Source organism: Sardina pilchardus, chromosome 10 (genome assembly GCF_963854185.1).
Source record: "Sardina pilchardus chromosome 10, fSarPil1.1, whole genome shotgun sequence".
Lineage (NCBI taxonomy): Eukaryota > Metazoa > Chordata > Actinopteri > Clupeiformes > Clupeidae > Sardina > Sardina pilchardus.
Window position 1 is genome coordinate 11,721,917 of NC_085003.1, and position 12,983 is coordinate 11,734,899.

At 41.0% G+C, this 12,983-nt stretch overlaps 1 protein-coding gene across 2 annotated transcripts; it reads right to left on the reverse strand.

The window, feature by feature from the left end:
• Positions 1–2,654: 2,654 nt before the first annotated feature.
• nr2f2 (nuclear receptor subfamily 2, group F, member 2) lies at positions 2,655–10,106 on the reverse strand. Of its 2 annotated transcripts, none has more exons than XM_062546588.1 (3): positions 8,899–10,106; positions 7,336–7,881; positions 2,655–5,324 (listed from the first exon to the last, which is right to left on the reverse strand). In XM_062546588.1, the coding sequence occupies exons 1-3, from the start codon at positions 9,353–9,355 to the stop codon at positions 5,050–5,052; spliced, it is 1,278 nt and encodes a 425-aa protein (XP_062402572.1). In that variant the 5' UTR covers positions 9,356–10,106; the 3' UTR covers positions 2,655–5,049. The 2 variants fall into 2 exon arrangements, with proteins under 2 accessions (XP_062402572.1, XP_062402573.1); XM_062546589.1 differs by having other exon boundaries at positions 7,336–7,863; positions 8,899–10,104.
• Between the last annotated feature and the right edge of the window lie 2,877 nt (positions 10,107–12,983).

Below are 12,983 nucleotides of genomic sequence, written 5' to 3' on the forward strand. Positions count from 1 at the left end.
GTTAAGGAGTGGTTAAGCATGCCTCCAGATTGTGAACATCCTGAAATATTATGGCTGTATTTCAAATACACAATGCAAAACTCTGCATTATTTTAGGCTATCGCCCTCATTGGGGGTCGCTATGAAACCGGTCGCTTGATCCAGTTCATCCGCTTGTCTGAGGGATACACGTGTGATGGACCAGACCTATGTCTAGAATGCTATGGTTCTTCAAGTTCCACCACCAGCGATAGGCAGGTGGAAACGATGTGCGTGATATTCTGAGCAACTATGGCAAATTTCGAGCGCATGACTTTCTGGAGGACTTTGTCATCCATAGTCTTTGTCGTCATATAGCCCATACCAACGACAATAAAAACGATCCCACATGACAACCCCCAAAACTAGGCCTAGGCCTACCCTCAAAACTACCACTGCGGTAGCCTAAATGCAGCGAACGCGCCACATTTGCCTAAAACTTCCACATAGGCCTACAGTATATAGGCATAGACCTAATGTTTAAGTCGAGTAGGCAGAAAGCAGCCTTGTAGCCTAACCCAATCGATAGCCAACACGCACTTTGTGGAAAAAAAAGCCTACATACAGTATCTCAATAGCCTATAATAAACGGACAGCTGGTTATGATGCTCAGTAGGCCTATCCCAAAGTTATGTTTTTATTTTTTTATTTTTTTTTTTACAAGAAATAAATAAAAGTGACATTCTGCTGAAGGAGACCTCATTAGTTCGTTGTCCAACGCTAATAAAAAGAACAGAAGTCCAAATTATAGAGTTCAGCCTCAACACACGCTCTGTCAACTAAAATCAAGCCGGTGAAGCCGTGATCCAAATTACTACTAACTTAGTCCAGCAGGTTTAACAAAGCATAGCTTCTAGTTAGAGAGGCAAGGCGATGACGTTTCGCCTTTGTTTTTTCGTAGCCCACCAAATATTTAGTGTGTGCTATAGTTTATAGCCTACACGTGTCTTATCTAAGCCCATCTTATCGTAAACACATTACAATAATAGGCTCACACCTTCCATACCTTCCCTTGCACACATTCTCAGAGCATTGTCAAATGCACTATTATGTAGAATGTTGCGATATACATGGAATTGAACAATAAGCCATGCAGCATATCATTGCAGACATAATCTAGTCAGAGCAAAAATGACAAACACAAACACCCTAAAATGACTATGTAATTAGATTCTGTTGACTTTCACTATTAATTAAACATAAGCATAGCTGGATGCCTTTGGACTGGGAGTGAAGTCAGGGGCATGGATAATACAATAACATATCTCAATAACATCTATGGACTAAATATCTCAATAGCATCTATAGACTTCCCCGTCTAAAACAACACAATCACTCTTAGCATTATATAGTAGCCTACTAGTAGGCTAGGCTACAACAACAACAATAGTACGACTATTAGGCTACTTCAACTACTAGCAACCATCAAAAATCATATTTTGCATGATAGGTATGGTATACTTGTCCTATATTACTGCTCATAAATTCATAGGCTACACGAATGTAAAATGACAGGCAAAGTTAAGATCCTCAGAAAATAAGCGCCATTAAAGATGATAAAAAGTGAGAAATAAGCAAAAGACAAATAAAGACAGAGAGCATTTATGATATAGTTTCCATCCAACAAACATTGAAGACAGAAACGGAGAACAATTAAGAATGAAACACAGCTAAAACTATATTAATTCAATATAACACCGGTCCCTTCAGTCTTGCATTACATTTTAGTCTTGAGACAATAGTGTTTGTTTCTTTCGGAATAGATTTTATAGAGGGCTCTGAGTCTCTATAGAGGGGTCTCTTTCTTCAGCAATGTGGTTTCTATTACGAAACACCGCTTTGCTCCGGGGAGCCGTAGCCTGCGTTGGATTGCAAGACGCCATATTGACTCAACTAATAGGACACCAAGTTAGAGGCGCGCTTAAAGGCACGGTTTCACACGCTTGATCTCCCATTACAGACAACACGAAATTCAACATATAAAACAGCACTTTGGAGCCTGAATTAAACAGAGGGCTGTAGCTGCAGAACAAAGGGAACGCTCCTTTTCATTTCCTGTTTCGTACTGGAAACAAGGGGATTCTAGCATTCACTTTGTCATGTATTCTAGTGTCCAGTGTAGCGTTTCATTGCGATTCCAATTCAGTCGTATCGCTACCTGCACAGCAGACTACAAGCAAAGTGACGGTTCTACGATTTCAATAGTAACCCGATATCCAAATAGCAGTCCCCACGCCTTTACTACTTGCGATTTTGAAGTAATTTGATTGTTTGGAGAAGAGAGTGAGAGAGAGGGAGAGAGAGAGAGACGGAGAGAGTAGCCTAGGCTGTTACAGCAGCTCTAGCGTTGCGATATCATTGCATGAGTATCCAACACAAAAAATAATGTCACTGATGGAACACATAGCCCACAAGGGCTAATGTAACTTGATGTGCTACACCAAACTCCCCTCTCAGTCACACACACACACACACACACACACACACACACACACACACACACACACACACACACACACACACACGACGCCCCCCCAACCCCCCATTCAATTACACACCAAAACACCAGTATGCAGGCGGTTACCGTTCAAAAGAATATGCACAGGACAGATGATAAACGAGAAAACAGGCAATACTTTTTGATTTCAAATTCATAAATTATAATTTAATACCAAGAACAAATGTACAGCAGAATGCTTGTTTACAATAAGCTAACACAAACAAACAAGAATTGTTTTCAACTATAAACTTCCACACACACTCACGTATATCACTTGCAATTAATAATCATAATAATAATAAAAAAAGTATCTATACGTTATCAATACCCTGCAGTAATATATTTTATATATTTTTATAAAAACGTGGGTCAGTTTAAACTGTTCATAATTACAATCATGTATCATTCTCTGGTCCATATGTGGCATGAGAACAGCCCAGGATAACTGTTCAATCAACTACACAATATGATCCCTTTTTATCCAACCACAACATGGTGTCTTGTGTGTTGAAGAAAAGCCTCAAAACAAGTACGAAATTGCAAGCTTACATACACACATACACGCACACATGCACACGTACACGCGGGCGCGTACACACGCACACGCACGCACATACACACGCACACACACACACACACTCTCTCTCTCTCTCCCTCTCTCTCTCTCTCTCTCTCTCTCTCTCTCTCAAACACACACACACACACACTGAGACACACACACACACACACAAGGCATCTGTTACAGACCAAAAAGGAGCAGAACACTAAATCAAAATAGCTACCCCTCTCCAAACCAGCTCACCCTGTTAAGTCTTAGCCTATTATTGAACGATTTTGTTTCTTCTTTTAAATACAAGGGCTAATGTACTGAATGCACAGATTATATCTATACAGTCAAAAACATTTACATTTATATATATCAAAGGTAAAATAGGTTAGCGACCTGTGGCCATGCATTCACAGTCTAAATACATGAAAAAAAAGAAAGAAAAAAAAACATTTTGTCGTAATATGTATATACATTACAAACAGAACTTTCAGTGCTACTAGCTAATTCTGCCACTCAATTTGAAGACATTTGTATTACCGAAAAAAAATGGCAACCACAGTTTTTTTTTTCTTAATCACATATACTTTGTATAAAGAAAACTGAAATGAATTGACCTATATTTACAACAATACTGCTTCTAATTGTTGTGTTTCAAGTGAAATACACAATCTTAAGACTGACTTTACCACCCTCACCGTGTTCCCGATGTTGTCTCTACCTAAATATCTTTCAATGACAAATTAGTCGTTTTTTTGCGCTTGACAGGCACTTTAATGCTTGAAGTGTAGAGGGGGGCATATTCAGGGATGTCTTAATAATACTGTTCTTCAAAATATTCCAGAATCAAAATGTAAAGAAGTGATGACCATTGACCTTTCGTCCTCTTTGACTAAATCGCAAATAAGCATTTGTTTTCACCGATGATGTCTTATCATATCGGTTCTACGTCTTAAGCCAAGATGTCAGCTGATATTAACAGGTGTAATCTGACATCAACTTGTAAAGCCACTTTTTTGCATCAGTGCTGCTACCAACCTAATGGCCTTGATGGATCGAGAGCTGGTAGAATAATTTGTTCTATTCTGATTGGTCACCAAGGTAGATTAATACTTTTGGATCGACCGAGGGGTTTATCCATCTGAATGCAGTGTAAAACTGTCGGACGACTGCTGTAAAAATTCAGGTCTCATTAAAGTTTCAGGCGGTATGTGTTTCGGGTGTCCAAGGAACCACGACAATGATATGAACAGGTACAACCTGCTGTATTGAGACAATGGTCTCATTTAGAAAGAGAACATATTCATTTAGGTGAATCAGAAAGTTAACCTGAATCCCAATTAAAATTACCCTGCCAGTCTTCATTGTGGACCATCAAATGAGTAAGTGCGCTTGCAGCATTAAGCATAACCTTTTCTCCTATATTGCTGTGGATTACGTTTTAATTCTTGAAGAACGTTTTTACATTACTTAACTGTTTCATAGGAAGTCATGAATTAGAGAAAAAACAACTGCATACTACAGAATCACATAGGCCGGTTTGGAACCATAAAGAAGAAACAAAAGAAAAGTACAAAACAGCTATAGATACATGGACACAGGACAATATAGTTGTTTGGAAAAGAAAAAAACCTTTTCTTTCCCCTAAGTTTTTTCCAAATTCATGTTTTAAATGCACTTTCGAGCTGCGCTTTCCCCAAAGGATTATCAAAATCCAACTCATTTGTGTTTCCTTTTATTCTTTTCTTCTCTTTTTTTTTCCTTTTTTCATTTTTGTACAAAAAAGGATAGGAACAAGTTGTTCAGAATGACACTGGAGCTTTTGTCTGGATTTTTGAAAGTTCGCAGAATGTCTCATTTCTAAAATTCACAGTCATCTATGAAAATGTCTTTCTTCGTGAGTAAACTCGTGTAACAGCCGTTTTCTTCTACAAAAGAAGCGCTAACTAGTGTAGTCTCAAGCCCCTTTGATCATTCCTTCTGCTTACTGAATGGACATGTAAGGCCAGTTAAAACTGCTCCCCGAAAGCAACATATCCCTGATGAGGGTTTCAATGGGGGTTTTACCTACCAATCGGACGAAAAATAATTGCTCTATGACCGATGAAGAGACTGTGCGCAGTGAAGGCAAGCGAAGTAGTAACTTCCCAAATCGAGTTGGCTGGTTGGGGTACTGGCTCCGAACATACTCCTCCAGGGCACACTGAGACTTCTCTTGCAAACTTTCTATATGTGCCACATCTGACAGGCCGCACGCATCTGTAAGGGAAGGAGAACAAATTCTTAGCACATCATGCTCATGTACCGACATTACATACACATTAATCACAACGCAATCAAAAGCACCGACCTCTGGAGCAATATTGCAATTCAAAACAGTTCTGTCGGACATACATATCATTTTGAACGCTTGAGTGTTGCAGCTTCATTCTTAGTTTGGCTACATTGCAGTTAAATAAGGCACTGGGTGCTGTTACAATGTAATAGGACTTCTAACATTATCGCCAAGTGTTCAGACGTGGGTCAATTATTAGGCCCACATCCTGGACACGTAGCCTACATTGAAAATAATTTTATATTTTAACTGCACTGGGCATGAATACATCAATGGACATTTTAAGCTGCGTGTATTGCGCTGCTTATTACAATATGCGGCCACATGAACCCCTTAGGTGAGATGGAAAATGTTGATTGTTAACAACACAAAATAGTTATCCTAACTCTCGAACAGTTAATGAAGAGAAACGATTTCTCCATGTGCTCAGCGGTGCTGACAAAAAGTAAGGCACACACACACACACACACACAAACGCACGTGTGTATGTGCGTGTGTGTGTGTGTTTGTGTGAGTGTGTGTCTGTTGAAGAGAGAGAGGTCTGACCTGACCTCTGTACTGCTTTTTGATTTCGCTTTAAGAACGACAACAAACCGAAGGGCACCCCCCTTCAAAGGGCACACTACGTTTAGTCGCGCTATGCCATACACTACAGTAAATATGGCCGTCGCAGTAATGTAGCATAAAATCTTTTCATTGTTCATTGATTAAGAGATACATCAGGCACGCTCATTTCGAATGAACAAACTCCTTAAAATGAACAATAGACGTTTATTCCAAGACAGCGCTGTTGTTTTGTTACTACTGTAATGGGCTACAATAACTCATAAATAAATGTTTCTGTGTCTATAATAGCTAACATGCAATGACATATTCACTATGCTGCGTTGCATCGCCTAGCGCCGGGAAGCATTTAGCATTTTTGTTTATGGGAATAGGGATACAATCGTACTTGTGGCGTTGCTTTGGTTGCAATGTGTTGCTTTTGAAAAACAGGTTATTTTCTACTTTAAGTCTGCAATATAAAAATAAAGAAAGGAAGCTCGGGTCATGACCCAGTTTTGGAACGAGTCCAGAAAATTTCTTGAATCCCTAGATCACCCTAACATAACAAGGAAGAACTGTGAGCCCCTCTCTCACTTGGAATGCAATGTCTGTCCCCTGCTTCTACACTCGAAAATCCGCGACCATGATGGATAGATAACTACATGAATACGGTCAGAAATACACATGATAAAATAGTCTACGATTGAGACCACCACTGTGGAAATACTCGGAAAGTTGCGCGGAAATGTGTGTAAATGGAACATTAGGCCTCTCTTCCCTTCCTCCTGCTTCTCCCCTCCCCCTCTAAGTGTGACATCATTTAGAGCTGTCATTCCACATAAATACAAGTAACTGATTGTATACAAACAACGTAATATTTGGCACAATCACGTTACTATTTTAAAATATAATATTTCGGTTATCTTATTACGTTGAAATATATTTAATCTATGAAATATTTCTATTGTGCAGCATTATTTTAATGCACCAAAGTTGTGTGAACTACACAGTCAGCTCCGTTCACCTGCACCAACAGAAGCATTGTAGGCTATTCATTTCACTATTAAGCCTAGAATGTCTGGATTCATACACTCTTGTGGGCACTCAACAGCGCCCAGTTTTGATCCCTCAGTTGAAAATGGTATCAGTCTATTTTTACATAACGCTGGACTATATAATGGTTGTTTTAATTGGGTTTTCCTTATAGACGTCGTCTTAATTTTTCTTTAATTACAAGACGCATGCAGATGAAACTTACAGTATAGTCTATTGTACAACAAAGTTGTGTTTGGTCAGCTGTGTGAAAAAAATGTCTTGCAAACATCAACACAGTATCATCTCTGTAAGAGAAAATATGCGACATGGTTTCCGCAACAATTTCAAACTTACCTGTAGTGAATAGCACGATGGCCTTTAAGCAGCTGTATTCAGCAGAGTCAACGTGTAAAGCTTTAAGCTTTTCCACTTGTTCTTGGAAGATCCTAATGTGGTCCATAAAGGCGACCACTCTGTCCGCAGACATAGGGGAGGCGTGAAGGCCAGCCGCCGCCAGAAGTGGAGCCACATGGAGCGGCATGGAGCACTGCGCGGCATTGAGCACAAACAACTCACTCCAGGTCAACCTCAGGAGGGCAACCTGGTCTGTAATCTGAAGGTCTGGGAAGAAGGGGATATTCCTGGCCCACTCTACTGCGCTGAAGAGCATCCTGGCCGCCAGTTCACAAATGTTCTCGATGCCCATGATGTTGTTGGGCTGCATGCACTGGCTACCATACCGGGAGGTTGGGTAGGGCTCCGCTCGCAGCAGAAGAGAGATATATCCGGATAAGTAGGAATGGCAGTGCAGAGGGTCCCCATTTGTCAAGGCGAACTGACCATGGTGAGGCTGTGTGGGTGGCATCCGTCCCCTTTGCACAGCTGCGGTAAAAAGAGAAACTGCATATATTTAAACTCGAATTCTTAGAAACATACTATACGCTAATCCCAGAACATTATCTGACATTGGTGACTGTTTTTGTACATTACAAATACACCACCATGCTGGAAATGGCAGACTTGTTTTATAGTCTGATTAGAGTTTGTGCACTGACAGACAGACTTACACACATGAACACAACAGAAAGAATATTGCAATGGGTTACTTAGGGAGAGACCCTTTTGGTAATTACAAAACAGTCTAGTGGTGCGCGAAACCATCCAACAATTTAACATGTGACAATGTTACCATGTTAACAGTGAGTGTACACGGCAAGGTAGTTGTATCATCTAGAGAATTATCGGAAATTGATACCATAAGTGTTAGTCTTCTAATAAAATTGTGAACAACATTACGTGGTATGGCAACATGAGCTTATTGAATACATGCACAAAGAAAGGCAGTCCTTAGATGCTAACCCTTAACCTACTTAGCTAGCAACTGAGTCGGACATATACTTCAAATAACTATATTTACTGGTTATTTTATGGGTACAATACAATATTATACACCAACGTGTATATACATGTAACACTATCTTCGCTCCACTCTGAGAGCGGAGAGCTTGATACAGTCGATGTCGATATCGTGTGTGTGTTTAACACGCTGTCTCCCCGCACTCCCCTCGCCATTAAGAGCGCGGCATATCTGCAGTTGTAGGCTACCATTCAAATCCAGATGTATATACCGTTTTATTTACAATCAAAACAGACTACTGTAATAAAATTGTCAAATATCTGAATTTTAACTTGTACATGAATGCCTGGCGGATGAAACACTAAGTCGAAAGCTACAGGGGAGGTAGGCGATAGCTACGCTCCGTCTAGAGCATTAATGAAGGCGGTTCCTTTGCATGCTCCGGTCGGGCAGCCTGGGGAAGATGAGTCGGAGAATATGGGGGACGATAGCATACATCATTCATTCAGTGCTCAACACATAGACAAAAGACATCAAAAGGAAAAATAAAATCCCAATACCTTCCCGTCTCATGCCAACTTTCAGGCATTTTTTGAGGCGGCAGTACTGACACTGATTGCGATGGTGCTGGTCAATGGGACAATTCCTGTTGGCACGGCAAGTGTAAGTGAGGTTCCTCCGTACGCTCCGTTTAAAGAAGCTTTTGCACCCCTCGCAAGTGAACTGGCCATAGTGTTTACCGCTCGATTTGTCCCCGCAAACCACGCATTCTATATGCTGTGGTTGCTTCTCCGACTGACTTTGCGTCGTCTGGTTCGTCGGCGTAGACTGCGCCGTGTTATTCGGAGGTCCTTGAACGGGTGTGTGAGGGGTCGGAGGGGCAACCTGAGAGGCCGTTAGATTCAGCTGGCCTGGTTGAGGGGTCGGAAGAGATAGTCCTCCTTGGGATTGCGAGGAGAGAGTGCCCTGGGTCTCTGCCACATCGTCCTGGGAGCCTCTCCACACTACCATTGCCATATCTATCAGTCAACGTTAAAAAACTTTTTGTCTTCCGTTTTTGGTTTCGTGATGATGCGTCTCTGTAGAATGTCTCACGATATTTTTCGGTATGGGCGAAAATAAATAATTCACCGTCGGTAATGTGAAGTCGAATTGTCCGTAGAAACTTGCGCAAAAATGACAGTGCAGCCTATTTCTTTGTTTTCGGAACGTTGTCGAACATATGGTCAAAACTGATGCGAAGACAAGCCGAATCGCAGCCTTGCTCTTGGAGGCCAAGTCCAGGGGCGCTTGCACTCATCCATCCAGGAAACCCATGAAGGAAAAAGGAAAAATAATTGCGCTGACAAAATGCGATATTTAAGAAACAGACCAGAGACTTCGAGAAACGCGGTGAGGCGAAGCACAAAATCGCACAGCTGGCGTATGCAGGGAGCGAGCAACACTAAGTTCCAGTGCGAGTCTTGAAGAAAACCAACAACTGGCAAAAATATTGCTGCTTCTTCCTTTTCTTCAATTGAGGTTGCGCTAGCAGCAGCGCGCAGCTGAAGCCTGTGCTTGAGTCAAATATGAAGTCAACTCTCCGGCAAGCAAGACTGATAATAAAACAAAAAGATCACAACCTATAGAACCTCCTTCGTGCGCGTAAAAATAAGGAGAAGAAGAACAGAGAATCAAAGTGATCAAATATGTTAAAAAGGGGGAGGTTAGGAAGTGATTGCGATTTGCAGGCGCTGGGCTGGCAGAATGCTTTCTCTCTGATCAGCTCACTGAGCTCTCTATATAGTGAACTTTGACACGACTGCTGCAACTTAGAACACGTTACCATGGAGATGAGTTGCCATATATGGAAAGTGACTGTGTTTGACTGGTCAGACCTCACGGACCTCCCCCTGAACCCCATTGGCTAGTCGGCACTTGTGCTACTTGGTGCTTTGCCAAGGCGAGGAATGGAGGTCGAGAATCCGTGAGGTCCTAAAGAGAGTGTGGTTAATTTCTTCGGAATATCCTTACCGTTTCTACATTTATTTTTCATGCATTATATGAGAAATGTAAGAACACAGCCCAAAATATATTTTTTGAATGGTTGGTTTGCCCATCATTCACTTGCGTAAATAAAAGCCCTTATATGACTAAACATTACAAATTGGCAATACCCACAGCAATATCAATATATAATGGATTGAACATGATCAAACACACATCCTCTTCACTGTCTGTCATTAACACGCACGTGGAGAACAAAACTTATGATACCGGACTCCTGTGAAGTGATAATATTACTGCAAAGTACTGAGCATGTTTAGCGAGAGTTTTGCACCACTAGGAAACAGACATAAACTCTGCACTATTATATGGGTACATATAGGTTAGCCAATCTCGCCCTTTGTAATACAGACATTCTTGGATAAATCACAAAATGGCATGCTTTTCTGAGATTCACTGTGCTGAGTGCCGTTAATCAATATAGTTAAGGTTGATGCAATATGGCCAAAAATGACAATATCACATATTACACATCACTCAATGCAACACAGGCTCGCTTACAAGGCATGGGCTCCATGTTTAGAATGAGAATTCCTCCCTGAAATCAGTATTTTATTGTTTAATGTTTACTAGGCCTGTTCCGTTGTTTTACGCACACGCATGGACGGACAACCAGGGTTACGGCTTGATACCCAATGCCATTTAACTAGTGATGTGTGTATTTTGGTGAACATGTGAGTATGCCAAACTATCATGCCCGCTGTGAGTCAAAAACATAGGAAATTATTTAGTCATTAATCCTTCTGAAGCTGTATTTGAACACGCTGCGCTATATCAACAATTTGTCATCAATTGCTTTTCAGTGGCCTACTATCACTATCATACACACCTGCGAAGTCAAATACTGCTTTGGCCGTCCGTAGAGCGCATCATGAACTGCACCACATAAATGACCAAGGACAACATTAGAAAAAGCACAATTTGGTCACCAATGAAACATATCCATTAGTTTGATTTATTAGTGTGTATAAACTGACCATATCATCATATGGACTGGCATTGGCTTTTATAGTCATGCCTCTTTAAAATAATAGATTGAAGGTCTTTGATGAATATCTACAACGTTGAGCGACCCGATGATTGCGCGTTAGTCAGTGTTTTTTTTTTTATTTTCTTGAAATCAAGCAATATACTGTTTGTATTCCAATACCTTGTCTGTATCTTAGAGCACGGCCAATACAGATTTTCCAAGTAGCCAAAAAGCAAGTTAGACTAGAATTTTGCAAAGCAGTGCAAACAATGGCGGCCAAATAGATATAGACCGGCTTCCCCGTGTAGACTCCCTATGTACCCTAAAGGTTGTAGGTCGGTGCGTTTGTGAAGCACTTGCTAGTAGTACTTTTAGAATCACCCGTGGCTGTCAAAGTTGGGTCCACTGAAAAATGTACAGTGCTAAATCAGAGCATATGCTGCCAATGAGGGGAAAGCCGAAGTCGGGATCTATTACAGTATCTGGGTGCCCCCTAGCGTATGGATCATTTCTGCCTCAAATCGCGCTATAATGTGGTAGAGCCATCTTAAATGGAAACTGCTTCGGTTGCTCGCCTCTCACACCAAACTAACATGCGCCCATTTTAATCTGATTAATGCTTTTGAGATGTCCTTCTAATTGACTTGGACGTAGCTGGGATACGTGAGTAGGTCTCCGCTTTACATTTCCTTCTGTAGTCCATGCTGTGTTTGACTATGGACCCGATTCTTAGTTGCCTTTTGTTTTTAAAACAATATTCGCAGTATTCAACCTGAGCGCAGCGCGTCTCCCACCCGATTGCTTTAGGTAATTTATTTACGATAACTGGTATCCACACACATGTATGCTTTCGATTAAGATGCTGTTATGTGCGGGATTTTCTTTGCACTTTTGAGGTGAGTAACGACTTTTTACACCATAAATATAGAGATGCTTTTCATTGCTGTTTAGCACAAAGCAATCGTAGACATGTGTAGTCCACTTATACCGCAATACGCGCCACCAGTGTTATTAAATCAAGCCTAAAAACGGAGCTATTTTACCCCTGATTCAAAACATTTCGGTCCATCAATTTCATGAGAGACTCTGCAAAGCGCCGGGAAACAGCGCAGGGGAATCAGCGCACGAGCGAATTGCTTAGCCAACATGAGTTCGCGTTATAAAGATTACAGTTAATTATCAACCGATGAGTAAGGCTGCTAATGTGCCGGTCTGTGAGAAAAATACCAAGCATCTAAGCTACGGTAATCTGTACTTAGCTGAGAAGAATGGTTTTGACGTTTAAGACTGTATACAAACACATACCAAATGCATATGTTGTAGATTCGTCTTCCGCGGGATGCATCTTCGCTCTTACAGAAATAGTGCAGCCTAGGTTAGTCTTCTCGTTCTTTTTTTTTTTTCTCAGTATCGCAGGGCAATCAGCGATGTCTTTCCATCTGATGGTTTTACACACAAAAATGCTTCTTTCAGTTTATTGAAGTGATTATGCAAAAAACTTTAGGGAGTCAAGAAAAAATGAGTGCGACTGCCGAAATTCGTTCAACTTTTGTTCGGAGGATTGACTTTAAATGCCTGTATAGCGTAGGCTATATCTCCGTGGGAAGAAAAGTTGTATGGCAGGTTGAA